The sequence below is a fragment of the Humulus lupulus genome, chromosome 8 (genome assembly GCF_963169125.1).
Source record: "Humulus lupulus chromosome 8, drHumLupu1.1, whole genome shotgun sequence".
Taxonomy (NCBI): Eukaryota; Viridiplantae; Streptophyta; class Magnoliopsida; order Rosales; family Cannabaceae; genus Humulus; species Humulus lupulus.
Genome location: NC_084800.1, coordinates 88,386,497 through 88,402,937, shown reverse-complemented (window position 1 = coordinate 88,402,937; position 16,441 = coordinate 88,386,497). Strand labels below are relative to the sequence as shown.

Here is a 16,441-nt window from a genome sequence, read left to right as displayed (position 1 = left end):
CTTCCTCCAATACCAACTCACATTAACCATACGGTTGTACTCCCAAAAATCCATACCTTTGAGATAGATATTATTAACCCAAAGCAGATCTTGTTTGGATGATAACGCCCAAACAAATTTGGCCAATAAGACTTTATTCCATTTCGGACCTTCCTTAAACCCAATGCCTCCCAGGCTTTTCGGCAAACAAACATGGTCCCAAGCTGTAAAATGCAGCTTACTACGATTACCTTTCGAACCCCAAAGAAAATTCCGACAAAGCCTATCAATCTCAAGAGTAACACTTTGAGGAAGTAAGAAAATATTCATCCAATAGGTTCTAATACCCAGTAAAACAGAATGAATGAGTTGAACTCGACCCGTAAATGAAAGGTGACGACTAGCCCAAGAATGCAACCGAATATGTATCTTTTTTATGATAATTCCACAGTCACCAGCCTTCCACTTGGTAGGACGGACAGGGATACCGAGATACTTCAATGGAAAAGATCCCTCTTCAATGTTAATACAATCCAGAATATCCTTCTTAGTTTCAGCTGTCAAACCACCAAAATAAACATGAGATTTAGCCAAATTCATAGCTAAGCCTAAAGCTCTACTAAAGTGAGAAAAACCATCCCGAAGAATTTGGACAGAGCGAACATTCCCTTTACAGAACAACACAAGATCGTCAGCAAAGCAAAGACCAACCAAATTCAGATTTTTGCACATGGGATGAAATCTAAAATCTGAAATCCTTATGATGCGAAGCTTGAATAAGGAGTCTAGTAAGGTATTCCATAACAAGAACAAATAATAAGGGAGATATAGGATCCCCTTGTCTAAGCCTTTTTTTCCAAATAAACTTCCCTTGAATCCTTCCATTCAACATAAGAGAGTAGGTAGTTCCCCGCAAACACACCATAATCCAATGAATAAACTTACTAGGAAAACAAAACGCTTTCAAAAGATTCTCTAAGAACAGCCAGTCAATAGTATCATAAGCTTTACTCAAATCAATCTTCAAAACACACCGAGGAGAAATATTCCTCTGATTGTAACCTTTAATAAGATCCTGAAAAATGAAGATATTATGAGCCAAAGACCGATTCTGAACAAAAGCCCCCTGATTTTGGTTAATTGAAACCAGTAACACCCTAACCAATCTCATACAAATCATTTTTGAGATACACTTATAAAGTGTATTACAACAAGCAATCGGTCTAAAATCCACTGCCTTAGAAGGATTCTCCACTTTGGGAATGAGAGAAAGAGTCGTATTATTTATCTCATTAGGCAGCTCACCTTTTTCAAAGAACCCCAAAATAACATTCAAAATTTCATCTCCAATATCCTTCCATAAGAACTTATAGAAGCCAGCATTAAAACCATCCGGACCTGGACTTTTAACAGAGTTGATATGAAACAAAGCAACTTTCACATCTTTCTTTGTGAAAGGCTTTAACAGACCCATCTATTGGTCCAAATTTAAGACAGCACCATGAACAAAACAATTCTGCTGAATATCAGTGGAAGTCGAGCTAGAACTTCCCATAATACTTCTAAAATGATGAATAAAGTGACTAACAACATCCTCAAAATTATCATGAAGCTGACCAAGATCATCTATAAATGAAGTGATCTTGTTAGCAATTCTTCTCTGCTTCAAACAAGCATAGAAATAGGCTTAATTTTCGTCGCCAAAGTGAAGCCAAGTAATTTTGCTCCTCTGCCTAATGAAGCTTTCATACATCCTGGACTAAATAGAAAGTCTAACACCAGCAGTACGAACAACATCTTGGAGGGTCTCTGAATGAGGATTTTGCTGAAGTGAAAGCTGAGCCTACTGAAACTGATCCTTAGCAGCTGAAAAATTAATCGTCACATCCCCAATCGCCTCTTTATTGAACTTGCGCAACACATGCTTAAGTCTATCCAGTTTCCTCTTAATACAGAAAAAGCCTTGAGCATGTAAAGGTTTAAACCAGCTGCTCAGCATTACACTTCTGAAGTCCTTATGCTCGGTCCACATGTTATAAAATCTGAAAGGTTTCACCCCCAACAACTTAGTAACAGCAGATATAATAAGACAATAGCAATGATCAGAAATTAAATCCCAATTAGTTAAAACTTCAGAATAAGGGAACATGTCCATCCAAGCTTCATTCTTAAAAACTTTGTCCGACTTAGAAAAAATTATGGCCCCAGCCTCCTAATTATTAGTCCAAGTGTAGCGAGAACCAATGGATCGCATCTCATCCGCCAAACCAAGAGCTCTCCACTGTTGAGCATCAGCCATTTCGAACTCAGTAATAGAACGCCCTCCAATTCGATCATCATAGTCAAACACCGCATTAAAGTCACCAGCCATAAGCCACGGCTTCACAGGGAACACCAAAGAAGCTAAATCCTGCCATAAAACTTGTCTTTCCTCAATCGAATTTTTACCATAGACAAAGGTCATACAAACAGCCTGATTGCTTTCCCTAAAATTCACTTGGTTGTGAATAAATTGCAGACTGACTTGAAGAATATTTATAGAAACAAACCCAGGATGCCAAACCAGCAACAATCTACCCTCACAGACCGAGCTGGTATAGTACTCCCAACCATTAAAAACATTCATCATAAGCTCATCAACTTCATTGCCTCGAAGCTTAGTTTCAAGAAAAGCTCCTAGGCCTACCTTATTGCAATGACAAAAAGATAAAAGGGACCTTTGTTTATTCTTATTGTTCAAGCCCCTGACATTCCAACTAAGAATAGACTTACCCTCCATTGAGTATGTTGGTAGAAGTCAATCCCAATTTTGTTACCTCCACTGCTCGATCTTGTAGCACTTTGAAAGAATTCAGCAAAGTAGATTTATCAGTAGCAACAGCTGGTTTCTTGCCCCCAAGCCGTTTAGGAGTTGTCCATTCTGTATACTTGTCCATTTGAGAGTTATAGCCCTGTTTAGACATATGTCCCTGCATCTCCTCAATATCAGGACCATTTTTCTTAACCGGAAAAACAGTATCAGAACTTGTAGGCTCTTTTGTTCCAGACTTATCAGTAGATTCTACTGCAGCAATTAGAATTTCATCAGAGTTTACAGCCCCTTGTATCACTTCTTTTTTCTGCCAAACACCTTCCTGATTCCTCTTGCAAAAGGCAACAGGATGGCCTAATGCTTTACAACAGGAGCATTGAGTGGGCTGCCATTCATACTCTATTATCTGGTCCATCAATTGGCCCTTCTCATTAAGAAAACTAATTGTTTTGGGCAAATTTTCAGAGATCTCCATATCTACTAATACCCTAGCAAATTTCACCATAGATCTGTCTTTTGTGACTTTATCAAACAAAATAGTCTTACCAATTGTACTGACTAGAGCACTCAGACATTTAACTCCCCAATATTGCAATCCAAAGTCAGGCAACCGAATCCAAACCGGCACAAATTTGACTAGTTTTAGAGTATCCAAATCAGTCGACCATGGGCGCAAAATGACTGGTTTCCTGTCGAAATGAACAACCCCAGCCTCCAATACTAGATCTCTCGTGGCTTCATCCCGAAATTTGACAATTGTATAACCCGCATTCATACGAGCTATCCTCTCAATGCCCAGTTTGCCCCATAACCTCTTAATGAAACCTTCAAACACTGGAAATGGGGGGTTAGCATCCAAAACAACACACACCAAAGCTAAACTCCAAAAAGAAGCTTCAACTTCAATTTCCTCCAAATCCACCTGAGCAATTAACTTTCCCTCATGAAGCAACGATTCTTCATAAACCAATCGAGAGCCTCCCTTGTGCGCTAAAGATTCTCTAAATTGGGACCAAGCATCTTTTGCTTTAGATTGAAAATCCCTAATAGGGCCTTCCTTCTCACCTGAACCAAAAGGCAGACCGAAACTATCACCAGGCGTATTGAGATAGAGTTCTTCCCCCAGGTCAGGAAACTCAGTCATTGAGTCTGTGAAAACCTCCTCCAATGCAGCCGATCCAACCTTATCAGAACCACCCAAGCCCTCCTCACTAGCTGAAGGGTTCACTATCGTCGGAGATTGTAAGTCAGGCTTCTGAGTTGCCTTCTTGCGTCTCGCCATGGAGAGAGAGAAATCAAAATCGCATGCCTAATTAGTAAATGTTTACTTAGTTTTTTTTTTAAAAAGAGACAGAGGTCAATGGAAGTTGACCTCCTCCCAATAAAATTGAGAGCCCTCACTTATGGCGGAGGAAAACCATGGTTACGAATAGGAACAAATAAAAAGGATAAAACCCCACAAACAAACCCACCCTGAAAAGTTAAGTCCAAAAATTTCTCCAATCCCTAGAAAGATCAGAAAAAGCGACTCCAGCAAAACATTTGTTTCTATACACCCAAGTAGCCACCCAAAATTGGATCTTTTCCCAAATATTCTCTGCTGAGTTGGAAATATCTTCGAAGATTCTATTATTTCTCTCTAGCCATAAAGCCCAAAAAGTTGCCAACACAGTAGTTTGTCAAAGACAGGAAACCCTTTTTCCGCCCCCTAACCTAGATAGAAACAGTTGAGAACAGTTAGAGGGCATACACCAAAGAATACCAAACTCATCGAAGAATTTCCCCCACACCTCTCTAGAAAGAAGACACTCCAAAAATAAATGGCTAGTGGATTCCCCTGCCTGCTTACAACAAGGGCACCACCCAAGAGACAAACAATGGTAGGGTCTTCTTCGTTGCAAATTGTCGTGGACATTTAATTTGTCGTTGAAAACCAACCAACCAAACACTTTGACTTTAGAGGGAGAGACACTTTTCCACAAAGGTTTTGCCCACTCCCGAACGGAACCCAACTGAGCATAACTAAGCCTCCAAAAGGTCGACCTGCAAGAGAACACTTCATTAATGTCTGGTAACCATGCCCTTCGATCCTCCAAAATCCCTGGCAAAGACACCCTCTCCAACAAAAGTAATAACTGAGTAAGACTGGTGACCTCCCTATCGAACAAATTCCTTCTAAAGCGCAAATCCCAACCCTGAGTTTCCGAGCCCGAAACTCCACCAAAAACCATCACATCCTTAACCAAACAGTTCCTGGATGTAGATAACAAAAATAAATCTGGGAATTGATTCTTTAGCGGAGCCCCACTAATCTATATATCTTCCCAGAAATGAATATGATCCCCTTTCCCCACCCTGAAACTAACCAGCTAAAGATACTCCTCATAGAGAGAAGAAATATTCTTCCACGGACCCCGAGCAGACAGCCTCCCTCCTCTACCAGTGTCCCAGAACCCTCCATCCCCCCCGTACCTACTCAACACCACTCTATGCCACAAAGTATTCTTCTCCAAAGGAAAGCGCCACAACCACTTCATGAGCAGGGCCTTATTTCTTGCCTCCAGATTGTCAATACCAAGGCCACCATGGTCCCTAGATTTACAGACTTCTTTCCAAGAGACCAAATGATCCGACTTAGCATGATCTGCACCTTCCCAAAGAAAGTCCCGTATCAACTTTTCCAAAACATCAACCACCCCTTTAGGAATACGGAACAGCGACAAATAGTACACTGGAATAGAAGAAAGAATCGATTGAATGAGTGTCAATCTACCTCCCCTAGAAAGGAAGGCACACTTCCACCCATCCAAACGCTTTGCACAGCTAGAAACTACCGGCTCCCAAAAGTCTTTGTTGCGAGGTGAAGCCCCCAAAGGTAGACCCATATACTTCATAGGCCACTGACCCACCTCACACCCAATCTCCCTAGCCCGAAGTTCCACTAAATGCCCCTCCAAATTAATCCCCAACAATTGGCATTTATTCAAATTAATAGAAAGTCCAGAAACAACACTGAAGGCTTTAAGAATATCCAACAAAGTTGACAAAGACTCATTATCTTCCACAAAAAAGATTGTATCGTCCGCGAACTGAAGATGACTAACTTCCACGAAATCTTTTCCTACTCTGAAACCTCGTAACGCCGATACACTCTTGGCCTTATCCACCATCCTACCCAAAACATCAGCAACCAAGGTGAACAGGAAAGGTGATAGGGAATCCCCTTGGCGAAGACCTCTAGAACCCTTAAAATTCCCTCTCAGTCTCCCATTTAAGAACACAGAAAAGGAAGCGGAAGACAAACACCCCCGCATCCACTTCCTCCAAACCACACCAAAACCTTTCTTTTTCAGAACGAAACCCAGGAAATCCCAATCAACACAGTCATAAGCTTTAGCAAAATCAATTTTGAAAACCCACCCCTTCTTGCCTTTACTACGATACTCCTCCACAGCTTCGTTAGCTACCAGCACTGTATCCAAAATTTGTCTACCCTCTACAAAAGCTCCTTGAGTCTCCGCTATTGTATCAGAAAGAACTCCTCTAAGACGACCAGCCAGCACCTTTGAAATAATTTTGTAGAGACTTGTCACCAAACTGATTGGCCTGAAATCTCGCACCCATCAACTATCCAACTTCTTCGGAATAAGACAAATGTATGTTTCATTGGTCATCCCATAAATAACCCCATCCTTGAAGAAACCATCGAACACTGCTTGGAGATCATTCTTAACCGTATCCTAATTATCCTGATAGAAAGCCATAGAGAATCCATCCAGACCCGGGGCCTTAGACCCATCACAGTCAAAAACTGAACGACAAATTTCGTCCTCCGAGAAAGGCCGCTCAAGGAGAGAGGACAGAAAAGAGGGACTAGGCTCCCAAGAAATACCTTCCACACCACTCCATCTCCTAACGGCCGAACAATACAATGTGGAGTAAAAATCTACAATTGCCTTTTCAATGTCCCCATCTTTGTCAAGGATTGCCCCATCCTCAAGTTCTATTATGGAAATGAAATTCCTAGCTTTACAAGCGCTCCGGATACTATGGAAAAGCTTAGAATTAGAATCTCCTTGTTTAGCCCATTTACATTTCGACTTAAACCAAACTCATCTCTCATCTTCAAAGACAACTTGCTGTCATTCTTTCTTAAACTTCCTATGCTCCAAAAGAAGTTGATCATTCCACTGACCACCTTCCTCTAATCTATCCAACTCAAACATCCTTTTTTCCAAGGACTATTTGAGCAAAGATCTTGCCCTAAAAACTTCCTTGCTCCACCCCTTAACTTTATCTTTAACTGAAGAAAGTTTTTCATGAAACCATAACCTGGCCACCCCAACAACGGAGACGAATTCCACCACTTCTGACAAAGAGCCTTGAAATCTTTATGCTCAAGCCAGGAATTATCAAATCTGAAAGGACTGGGTCCCCACGAAGGAGGGTTAGAATCCAACACAATAGGACAATGATCAGAGACAATACGAACCAACACTTCCTGACGAATGAAAGGATAAGACTCTGTCCATGAAGGCGAAAATAAAAATCTGTCGAGCCTACTACAGACAGGCCTTTGTCTGAAATTAGTCCAAGTGAACCGACCATTATGGAGCTTAGTATCCACCAAATTCATCTCTCTAATTAGCGTATCAAAATTCTTCATGCTTCTCGTAATGGTTACGCTATTGAGTTTCTCATCTCCCCTCCTTACCACATTAAAATCTCCCCCCAAACACCAGTGTGTACTACAAATGACACTTAAACCTGCTAACTCATCCCAAAAACTATCCCGATTACCATAAACCACTGGCCCATAAACACTGGAAAACCACCAAGGGATCTTACCCTCAGCTTCAATACGAATGGAGACGGTGAACTCCCCTACCAAAGAATCTGAAACAAAGACACTACGAGTATCCCAAGCCACTAAAGTCCCCCCTGATCTTCCTATTGCCGACTGAAAAATCCAAGCTTTAAATCTAGATCTCCAAATACTTCCTATGAAACTCCTCTCTATAATAACATTTTTCACCTCTTGAAGCACAATTATATCTGGATTGACTTTGCAAATGGTTTCTTTAATTGCCCACCGCTTCTCTTTATTGCCACTACCCCTAACATTCCATGATAAAATCTTCATGGGGCTTTTCGACACCCAAAGTTACTCTTCTTGACATAATTAACATTGAACTCGAGTTTCTTTAGTTCTCATGCACTCTTTTTAGGCATAGATGAAAGGCTCCCGACCCTTTCCTCCCCTTCATTACTAGAAAGTAGTGAAATTCCAAACGATTCCATCACCGAAGCCAACCTTGAGAAGTCATGAGGACTATCCGCCTGAACCACAAAATTTTCCTCTGAACCCACGATAACTTCCTCAAGACGAGGAACCTGTTGAGCCTCAAAACCTTCCTCTACAACATCGCCACACCACAACCTTCTAGCATGAACTATGATATCTTCAATATCCTCCTTGTCTGCATCAGAGTCCAAATCTAAATCCTCCCCTCTGAACTACACCTTTCCGAAAGGCCATCCTCCACTGGAACAAGGATTTCATCTTCTTCCAAAACTTGTTCTGTAGCCATCGTAGTTTCGAACTGTTCTTCTAAAAGAGAATAACTTTCAAGAAATAAATCTTTTGGCCTACGACGATACACTTTCAAACTTTTAGTTAATATCTCACTGCTTGTCTCTTCCTCTGTTGACTGATGCAGAGAAGCCTCCCCACGGCTTGACACTTTTTCTGAGTGGTCTGACCAAAGGAAAATTCTGCCCTTGCCGAAAGCCTCACAAACCTTTGGGCTTCTAATCCTACGAGAAGTTTTGGACCATTTGCCTTTTAAAATCTTTATGGGCCAGCAGCCTAAATCAAAATCCATCAAGATTGGATTGAAGAGAGCCCCAACGTGGGGAGAATCAATTTTAAAAGAAGCAGCCCCATTTTCCAATGTCAAGGCCCAGCCCAATCCACCAAAAGAAAGGCCTGTTTGAAAATCCAGCACAGTCCACTTGTCCTTTATAAGACTACACGTGGCCTCCTTTTTCTTATCAATACAAGATAAGTCTGAAAAAGTCTTTTGAAAATAGACTTTAATGAGGAGCAAGATTTAAGGGAAACGATCCCTGAATATCCGCGATCATCCTCCTTGGAAACCGGATGCACGTTACTGATTCCAATAGACTGGAAACCGCCATGTTTGATCGCCGGCGACCTATCTGCAACGCCAGTGGCCAAATCGACCTCAACTGAACACTTCTCCTTTTGATTCTCCCTTGCCGGCTCTAGAATCTTTGACTCAGCCCTCCGAACCTGGCCTTCTTTCCTAACCCAGATTTTCCGGGCACCGCTTCTTGAAGAAACAGCAGATTTTCCCAACTTTCCAATCTTGAACATTCTTAAGGAGATGAAGATACCATCATAAGGAAGAGAGATAAGTTCAGGGATGAAACCTTCTGGCTGACCCACTACCTTCAAACGAACGTAAGACACATCTATCAGCTCTAGAGTGCTCTTTTCCACCTCCATCAAACCCCCGCATAAATCCCCAATCACCTTAAAGACATTTTTATTCCATAAGTTCAGAGGTAATCCATCCACTCCAATCCATTCTTGTGAGCATATAAACTTCTTCTCGAGTAGTTGAGATTTCCATGTCCAAGAAGAGATAGAAATTGAGCACTTATTCGAGAAAAGAATCTCTCCTTTAGAGATTATAACCTTTTGCAAATCTTCAGAGGGACACCACAGAATGGCTCTGTCATCAGCCAAGAACGACAATTCCAATTGTTTTCCAAACTGCTTTTGAAAATTACTGAGAACCAAATCCCATGCAACCGCACTTCCAGATTGAATCAGCATCACAGCAAATCCTTTCCTCATCGACAAAGCCTGAAAAGTATGATCCTTTATAGTGTCCTTACGATCAACATCACCCTTCGTTGACACCACTTCCGCCCAGGAAAGCTTAGAGATCCTAGGATCTGAAAAACTTTCCTTCTTGACTCCTTTTCCTGTCTTCCAACCACCCCAATAAGGCACTTTTCCATCTCCATCCAACTTGACTCCCAACCTTCATCAGGAATAATGATGCTTCTAACCATGCTATTCCTAAACGTGGACACCTTGAGGAAAACACCTCTACTGTTCTTGAAACACTCAACAAAAACAGTCATTGAAGTGTTTCTAAAAGAGCTCTTGAACCCCACCCTATCATCAATCTTCAGAGAAACTATCCGCCGGATCTCACCGATCAACCACCTTGCTCCATCCAAAGACACCAAAATCTCGTAGCCCGACATTCTCGTTCTTTCACACAATCGAACAGCCCCGTCTTCCGTAAGTGAAAACACGAAAACTTTATGTGCTGTCCTGAAACTCCAATAGCGATTCTTGGAAATCTCAGGAACAGGATCAACCTCACTCTCAAAACGAAAAGGAAAAAAAGAATTCTTAACCCCATGACCAGAAGGGTCATGGGGAGCTCTCCTGGCTCTCCTAACACTCATGCTCTCTCTGGGCATTTTTTCCTCTTTGTAAGTTGTAAATGTTTACTTAGTGTGGTAAAGAATGGTTTCTTATCATCAATTCTCCCGCAAAGGAAATGTGGATAATTCAGTATTACTTTTGAAGCAAGTCGAGGCTATCATCTTTTTGTTTCTCTCCTTTTGTAAGTGTTGATTCATTGGAATAAGATTACCATCTTTTCATTCCAATATAAAAGGTCTTATTTTTCTAAAGATCCTATTTTGCAACCGTATGAATCAATTTCTCTTAAGATATAAATCAATAACAAAAAAAAAGAGGCTTTTTATGGTGTAGATTTACTGAAACGGCACTCTTATAAATATTGCAAAGTGTGTAGAAGTCTGCCCTTTACTAAAAGACACCTTGAACTAATTTCTCTTTCTTTTTTTAGTAGCGAATTTCATTTATTTATTTATCATTATTATTTTCATTGTTTTAGTAATCGAAAATCTCTGCATTTTTTTCTGACAATGGCGAGATATTTGTAAAGCAACTTTCTTTGAATTAATACTTTTTTTTTCTATTAAAAAACAAATATATGATATACTATTCTCGAGTAGAAGTGTCATATAGGGTAATGAATAAACAAATATATTATGCTTGATCACAGTTTTCGTGTAGCTTGCCTTGACGTGTCTTTGACAGAATTGATTGTACTTACCTGCATATGCAAAAGCTTCCTATCAAGTTCATTTGTTAAACTATATGACATGAAAAAAATTCGACTTATTATGCAAAATGTGATCATTACCCAAAATGTTCCAAGCAATTGTTGGCTTCTACGTGAGAAAATGATCGATCATATGGCGTATAACATCTGCACCTTCTATATGTGCGCTTTCATCTTTTACCTGTAAAATGTTCAAAGAACTCTGGTGATACTAATATTATTGTACTTAAATTAATAGAATGGTTTTCAGTGAAAGATGAGTTCCTAAAACAGAGCTAATCAATCAGTCATTAAGGGAAGAAAATGTCAAATGCGGCATATTAATCAAAATGAAAAAGATGAGCGATTAATATCAGGAAGCAAAGAAATTTGGTGTGGAACGGACCTGAATGATACTATGAGCAGCAAATCTTACTTTGCTGCTGTGGAAGCTAACATCCACCTTTTCCCATGACACTCGAGATAGACCTGTCACCAGTTCCTCTGCACCAAACATCACAATTTTTCACAATTCGCATATGTTACTGGAGACAAAAGAAAATGGGAGGCAATGATGATGGATTTGTTTTAATCTATATAAAGTATATACATATATATTTATAAGACCTCTATTTCTGCTGGAAATTGATGACTCTGACAAACATTCTGCATGCAAACTTTATAAAAACGCACATTGCAACATGACAATTTTAATATTGAAGACCACATTTTCATGCATACAACTGTTAAGCAACATCCAAATTTTTTATTGTGTCAAATTTAGGTTTTATGGAAAAGAATAAAGAGAACGGGATAACCTTCGATTTTGTCCAAGCTATTGTCCTCAGCTGAGTTGGTTTCAGACTGCTCATCGAACGCCTTGCAGTGTTCTTCATACACAATATGTGGATACTTCTCATTACTAACGTCCTCCCACTGATGAAAAAAGATACTTGTTCAGTCAATTGCAGCCAAATTACTTAAACCACAACAAAAATTATGGAGATTGCAATACCTTCGGCAGATCAACATTACGCCTTATTGATGAAGTTCTCCAGCCCACAATATCTTTATAGTAATTTATCAAGGACAAAAAAATTCAAAAACACTTGGGAAAAAAAATACTTCGATAAGAACTAAGATTAATATGATTAATATGCAGAAAAGGATACGGTCATAGCCCACATTTGAATATGCCACCCGACGTTTAAATACCCGCAGCGCCAACCTGCAGAAATGACTTGAATGTCATTCTGTATATTATAAATTCCAGTCTGTAGTAGATTTTTTCTTTTTTATAATAACTTATATAAGATATTAACAACATAAAAACCAGGGGAAGATAAAAGTTACATACATAAAATTACAATCATCATGATCTTCTATCATGCGTTCAAGCAAAGGGGCCTTTCCTTCATCAGTATCGGTAAGGAAAAGGTGTCGCCCTGTTCGCCTAAATATCAAATGAATAACACAACTTGCCGTTTTTTCAAGGGCAGTTAAACCAAATAGAAAGGGCACCTGTAAGAAGCAGCTTAGTTCCATAATCAAAGTACCAAATTATAAGCACAGAGAAAATACACTGCAAAAAGAGAAAGAGAGATCAAAGGTTCTTGTGCATAAGATGAGATGTTGCTACCTGGTTATTACCCCTAGAACCAAGATGTGGTGTAGCAAAAGTAATAAAATTCATGGCCTCCAAGCCACCAATAGTACCAACCAAATCCTTGTCACATCCATTAGTGGAGGGGTCCTCTTCCAAATTTCTTATTTCTGGGGGTTTATATAGTTTCCCAATTGCATATCTTGCCACCAGTCCTCCCACTGAATGTCCAACAAATGAAATTTTTTTGAAGTTTGGCTTCCTTTGAATCACTTCAAGGACCTAGAGATCAAATATTCAGTTAGCAAGTATAAATTTGAAACTAATGCATCTTCTAGAAAAGCAAAAAGAATTAGTTAAATTCATAAAATAAAGAATATAGCAACCTCTTCTGCCAAGCGTGCACCCATCACATCAACACCATCTAGAGTCAGGGTTGAGACATTTTTTTCACTACCTGCAATGATTTTTCATTTATAACTTGAGCACACTGTGCAAGAATTCTTTTAGACTAAAAAAAACTAAATTCAATGTAATTATTTAAAATCGCACTACTTTATCTATAAAACCACATGTTTTGGGTCAAATTGGATGGTGAAGCCTAAAACAAACAACTTCTGAGTTTTGGCCGGTCAATCACTTGCAGTAACTGAGTAGCATAATTTGGTCAGATTAATGTAACCATAGACAAACCCCAATCAAGACAAACCACAAGTGTTCCATGATAGAAAGTAAGGAAAAGTGCAGTTAGAATATAGAGATTAGCCCTTCGGAAGGAGAGCGTTATTGAACAATAAGCAAGAGCCAGAAGAAGATAGTGCATAAAGAATAAGCCCAAAGCATATATACAGATAAAATAGGTAAGGATATAATATAAGAATCAGGCTTTAGAATGATATAATTGTTAGAACTAGACCCAGTATCTCAATAGCCAATACTAATAATCCAAGTGAAAGCTCCTTACAATGAACGAACACTTTATCAGGGAGCATTTTAACAAATTGGTCTGCTGCAAATTTCCAATCTTTGGCACTGCAAAAGCAAACATTAACCATTATAAATAATCAAGACAGGTAAATAAAGTAAAGAATTTTCATTAGAAAAGCAAAAGTCGCATTATGTTCTGTTCTGTTTCTGAGACGAAGGGAAGGATGAAAAGAAACTAGTATTCCAAAAATCAAATTTATTCTACATTTGGGACAACAAGAAAGATAAAGAACACTAAGTAGACAGTAGACACGAATTTTAAATTTTCATAAAAACAAGGAAAGCATGTGTTTGAAAGCCTTCTCCTGACCAAAAACCGAAAAGCTGCCACTCTAAATTTTACTTTGCTCCTCAAGAAATAGATAAAAGTAACTATACGCACAATTCCGAAATTTTTGGAAACAAAGAAATAATTCTATTTTAACTGAATTAAACATACTCCTTTTAACCTGTAAAATTTGAAAAACCAACTTGATAGAAAAAGCTAATTTTGCGTTTTTGGAGAAACCAAGCGCGACACAAAACACTGGAATATGAGTTTATGTATTATTCACATTAGAATCAAAGTAAATTACATATATAGCATCAAACTTAAAAAAATTTGCAAACTACAATTCTGATAATGTTTAGACAAACAACAAAGTAAAACCATAAATAAGCAATCAAAAACGCTATCCAAAAACCAAATAAAAGGAACAATCAATCGGACAAAATGAAAATCGAAGAATTACATTCAAAATCAATAACAATGAAATCAAATTGAACCATAAGATTAATTAATAAAATAAACTCATAAAGAAAAGAAAAGAAAAACAATCAAACCTTCCCAAAATTCCATTAACCATGACGACGAGATGATCAGCAGAAGCAGAATCAGAGTCGTTACCGCTCCAGACATCGCGACCTCCATCAACAGAATCGGAAGAGCAAACTCCGTCCCCAACGACGCCGTTCTCCATGCTAACTGTGGTTGTTCGGCCTTAATAGCTCAGTTCGCGCGCATTGAAAGAGACCGATGGCGAATCGGAATAAGGCGGGTTAAAAATGGAAAAGCGAGGTTTATTTGGAGTGGTCGGTTGGAGTTTCTTGGGAAAACTGGGGAAGAAAGTGTGTGGGAAAATGGAGAAGAAAGAAAAACAAAGATGGGTTGTTAGTTCAGCAAACTGCAATAGACACCGAGAGCGAAGGAAACTAATAACAGCACATAATTATTACTCAACTAACTAAAAATTTAGGAATAAAAAACCAAACAAGAAACTTTTTAATACCTAAAAATTAAAAAGGTAAATATTGTAATTTTGTTAATTTTTTTTTTTTGATGCATTATATGGTGGTAAAAATAATATTAATATATTTGTCAAAAAAAAATTTAATATATATATATGAATTTTCCTCCATGTCGGTACGCTACTGGCACATTATGCTGTATCATATCCACGTCATATATCATTAAAAATAATAAAAAAGAAATTATTTCTTAAAATTGTTTGTTGAACTTTTTTATTTTTAGAAAATCTTAACGAAAAATACATGAAATGAAATATACTTTATATCTTGTTCAATAAAAAAAGAAATATACTTTATATGTAGACATGACACATGACATAGTGAAATAAAATTTGTCAGGAATATTTTCTGTTTGAATAATTGAAACTAAAACATTATTTTTTTATATATAAATAAGTGAATAAAAGATTTAAAATAAATGTTTGGATAGAAATGAATAGATCTATTAATTTAGTCTTTATACTCTTGAACTATGCGTATGTGTATTGTTATATTATTTGTTTAGACTTTGTGTTTTGATAAATTATTTTTTAAACCTTATATTTTATAAAATAGTTAAAATAGAACTATAAATTTAATTTTGATTAATATTTTCTCAACTAAAATCACAAATAATTTATCAAACTAATAATTCAAAACAAAAATAAAATTATTCTGCTTAAAAATTGTGTTGTTATATTCAATTTTTTCTTCATCAAAATTGAGTTTAGGATTTTATTTTAACTATTTTACAAAATCTAGGGTCCAAAAAATAATTTATCAAAACACAAAATCCAAATAAATAATGAGACAAAATACGGAATAAAAAAAAAAGTATAAACCCAATAATTTAAGAAAGAGAAATATAAATAGAAAAGTCCGGAATATATGTTGAGTTGATATGTGATCTGTTAGACTGTCCTTAAAAAACAAAAACTTGTGAGATTGCTTTCCCTTTGCTTTAGTTTCAAATATAAGATGGAAAATGTTGAGTGTACACCATTGGTTAATTTCCTCCCTTGGTTTGGAAATTGCTTTCATCAACTGTTTTTCGTTAAGTATCTACATTGAGAAAATAAATTAAAGACTTGTGTTGGATAAATTTCAATTCAAAATTAAATTATATCAATGGTGAGGTGTACAGGTGGATTTTGTAGGACAAGTACGAAAAAGACAAGCCTCACAAAAATATCAACCTCTTTGCTAGAAGATAAAATGGTCTTGTATGGTAGGTGAAATTAAGTAAATGGTCTTGATAGGTGAAATTAAGTAAATGTAAATATTTTTAATTTTATAATAAAATAGTTTAATTATTTTTTTAATATTACATAATACCAAATATGCTTTTTAGCAAAATATTATTTTATTCTAAATATTTTAATATTATGGTCTATGTATTAGTTGTTTTAAAAGTTATTTTGATTTTTTTTTCATTTTTTATAGATTGTTGAATGATATATCATACCATAAAATATATATATTGAGTCAACAAATTTTACAAAATTATTACTCAAAAATGTATCTATTATACTAACAAAATTATATATTGTCATTAAAATATATATACTATAATACAAAATTATATACTACTATTATATATAATAAGATAGAAAC

The 16,441-nt window shown here is 37.4% G+C and overlaps 1 protein-coding gene across 2 annotated transcripts; it reads right to left on the bottom strand.

Annotated features, from left to right (window-relative positions):
• Positions 1–10,801: 10,801 nt before the first annotated feature.
• Positions 10,802–14,775, bottom strand: LOC133798060 (lipid droplet phospholipase 1). Of its 2 annotated transcripts, none has more exons than XM_062236245.1 (11): positions 14,384–14,775; positions 13,539–13,606; positions 12,961–13,031; positions 12,611–12,856; positions 12,329–12,492; positions 12,144–12,199; positions 11,987–12,039; positions 11,790–11,907; positions 11,378–11,475; positions 11,074–11,173; positions 10,802–10,998 (listed from the first exon to the last, which is right to left on the bottom strand). In XM_062236245.1, the coding sequence occupies exons 1-10, from the start codon at positions 14,518–14,520 to the stop codon at positions 11,102–11,104; spliced, it is 1,083 nt and encodes a 360-aa protein (XP_062092229.1). In that variant the 5' UTR covers positions 14,521–14,775; the 3' UTR covers positions 10,802–10,998; positions 11,074–11,101. The 2 variants fall into 2 exon arrangements, with proteins under 2 accessions (XP_062092229.1, XP_062092228.1); XM_062236244.1 differs by having other exon boundaries at positions 10,802–10,983; positions 14,384–14,774.
• Positions 14,776–16,441: the final 1,666 nt, after the last annotated feature.

Excerpts from the sequence above, each read along its gene's own strand:
- LOC133798060 (XM_062236245.1), bottom strand. The coding sequence starts at position 14,520 with ATGGAGAACGGCGTCGTTGGGGACGGAGTTTGCTCTTCCGATTCTGTT. Across the intron at positions 13,032-13,538 it reads TGATAAAGTGTTCGTTCATT|GTAGTGAAAAAAATGTCTCA; the intron begins GTAAGGAGCTTT and ends AAATCATTGCAG. Across the intron at positions 12,857-12,960 it reads GTGCACGCTTGGCAGAAGAG|GTCCTTGAAGTGATTCAAAG; the intron begins GTTGCTATATTC and ends TTTGATCTCTAG.